Source organism: Rosa rugosa, chromosome 5 (genome assembly GCF_958449725.1).
Source record: "Rosa rugosa chromosome 5, drRosRugo1.1, whole genome shotgun sequence".
In the NCBI taxonomy this organism is placed as follows: Eukaryota; Viridiplantae; Streptophyta; class Magnoliopsida; order Rosales; family Rosaceae; genus Rosa; species Rosa rugosa.
Genome location: NC_084824.1, coordinates 14,219,914 through 14,222,146, shown reverse-complemented (window position 1 = coordinate 14,222,146; position 2,233 = coordinate 14,219,914). Strand labels below are relative to the sequence as shown.

Sequence of the window (2,233 nt, the reverse complement as noted above, 5' to 3'; positions counted from 1 at the left end):
CCCCCTCCCCCTTTCTTTTCTCTTCTCCTCGGACCGGACCCAAATTCCGGCGAAATCATCGCAGCCGGACCCCAGTTGGACTCGTTGCCGGCCATCGAAGCTTCCTCTCTTCCTCCTCCTCCATCTCTGGTAAGGATTTTAGGTGATTAGGCTTGGATTGAAGCAAATCGAAGAGGAGAGAAAAACCAAAAATTTTCGATTACTTGGTTGGGTTTTTGGTTTCCGGTGATTTTTCGGTTGGAAACCTTGGTGAATCTGGTTGTTGGAAGAACACTGATCTTGTGGGTATGCTTATTGCAGCTTGAATCGACCGGTAGAGGAGAAATTCGAAGGTGAACAGTAGCTCACCGGAAATCCTTTTACTTGGGCTGTTTTCCGGCCTTTTTGTTCGGAATTGGACATTCTTGCAGGTATGAAAGTTGTTGGGCTCGTGGAAAAGCAGAGAAGAACGAAGAAAGAGCAGAGAAGAATGAAGAAAGAAGCTAAACTAGTTGGGCTCGTGAAAAAAAAAAATAGCAGAGAAGAATGAAGAAAGAAGGAGAAAAGAGAGAGAGAGAGAGAGAGAAAAGCAGAAAAAATAAATAAAAAAAGAGAAAAATTAGAAAAAGAGAGAAAAAAATAAAAAAAGGATCTTGGGGGTAGAATAGTCATTTTAGACCTGTTTTGGATCTGTTGTGTGAGAATTAGAAAGAATAAGGACCATCCAGTTTAATTTGAAAGGCGAGGGACTAAACTGTTTTTCAGGGAAAAGTTTGAGGAGTAACAAGTATTTAATCCTTAATAGAATATTGAAGGGCTAAATACTGTTTAGTACCCTGTGATTTGGGTCCAAAATCAATTCAGTCCCTGCACTTTCAATTTCATCAAAAACACCCTCACACTATCATTTCTCATCCAATAGATCCCTCTGTCATGATTCCGTCAAATAGAGTCGTTAAGTAGCTGATGTGGCATGCCAACTTGGCATTGGTAGGGCCCACATGACAGGCAAAATTCCATAATTCTAAAATAAAATTTCAGAAAAAATAACAAAATGGATTCTCTCTCTCTCTCCCTCCCCTCGGTTTCTCAGCAATCTCATGTGGGTGCTTCGCCATCAAGCCCTCCTTCCTCAATTTCACTCTGGACTAGTCGGAAACCGGACCCGTTATCGCCTCCGTCACGTACTGAGGAAATGATGCCAGCATTGTGTTGAGCAAGAACAGCAGGAACCCCCCTACCAATTTCATAGAATTTCCAAAAAATCAAATCTAAAAGTCTTTGAATTTTTGTTCTAACTCTGCATATGATCACCATCATCATCAACTGCTGCTTCACTTGGAATCGAATCATGCAAATCACCAGTTCGATCTGAATCTTCACTTGTTGCCCTTATAAAGATGCTGACAGAAATTCCAGGCTCATTCTTCTTCTCCGGCTCTTCTTCCTCGTCGGCCGGCATCTTGAACCGGCAAACCGGGCAAGTCCCTTGAACCTTCAACCACTTCTCCACACAATCCCCATGAAACAAATGACTGCAAGGCATCTCTTTGGCCTCTCCGCCGACCTCAAACTGGTCGAGGCAAATCGGATACTCGCGGCTGCTTTCCACAACCGTCACCGTCGGCATGGCGGCGATGGAGGCTTTGGACGTCGGTGGGTGGCCGTCCTTGGCCAATGCGCGCATCAGAGAGTCGATTCCGCCGGAGCCGCTCTCAATCACCACCATGTTCTGCTCCTCGCGATTGATGACGACGAGTCTATTAACACGCTCCTGTCTACGATCGTCTGTTTGCTGTTGATCGGAGTCTGTCGTGGATCCGGCAACGGCAAAGCCCATGATGAAAGGGATGATCGGAGGGAGATCTCGGTCGCGGCGGAGGCGGTCGAAGAAGGAAGCGAATTGGGAGACGGCGGCGTCGGAAGCCATGGAACCGAGGAGAGAGAGAGAGAGAGGAGAGACAAAATCAATTTTGTTATTTTTTCTGAAAATTTATTTTAGAATTTTGGAATTTTGCCTGTCATGTGGGCCCCACCAGTGCCAAGTTGGCATGCCACATGTCATACCCCAACTCAGGGATTTTTTTTTATTATTATTGAGTTGAAGGTATGACTTGTACTAAAGAATAGAAACATAATAAAGAAAATTTGTAGTCCATTTGAATCAGATTTGAAGTACTGGAAGAAATAACCAAGTTGCCCTTCCAGCAGAATTACTAATACAGCAGACCTATAACTTTGAAAAATCATAACT

At 44.2% G+C, this 2,233-nt stretch overlaps 1 protein-coding gene across 1 annotated transcript; it reads right to left on the bottom strand.

The window, feature by feature from the left end:
• Positions 1-1,273: 1,273 nt before the first annotated feature.
• LOC133711234 (E3 ubiquitin-protein ligase MPSR1-like) lies at positions 1,274-1,909 on the bottom strand. Its single transcript, XM_062137390.1, has one exon. It carries the CDS (start codon positions 1,907-1,909, stop codon positions 1,274-1,276), a length of 636 nt encoding a protein of 211 aa, XP_061993374.1.
• Between the last annotated feature and the right edge of the window lie 324 nt (positions 1,910-2,233).

Excerpts from the sequence above, each read along its gene's own strand:
- LOC133711234 (XM_062137390.1), bottom strand. The coding sequence starts at position 1,909 with ATGGCTTCCGACGCCGCCGTCTCCCAATTCGCTTCCTTCTTCGACCGC.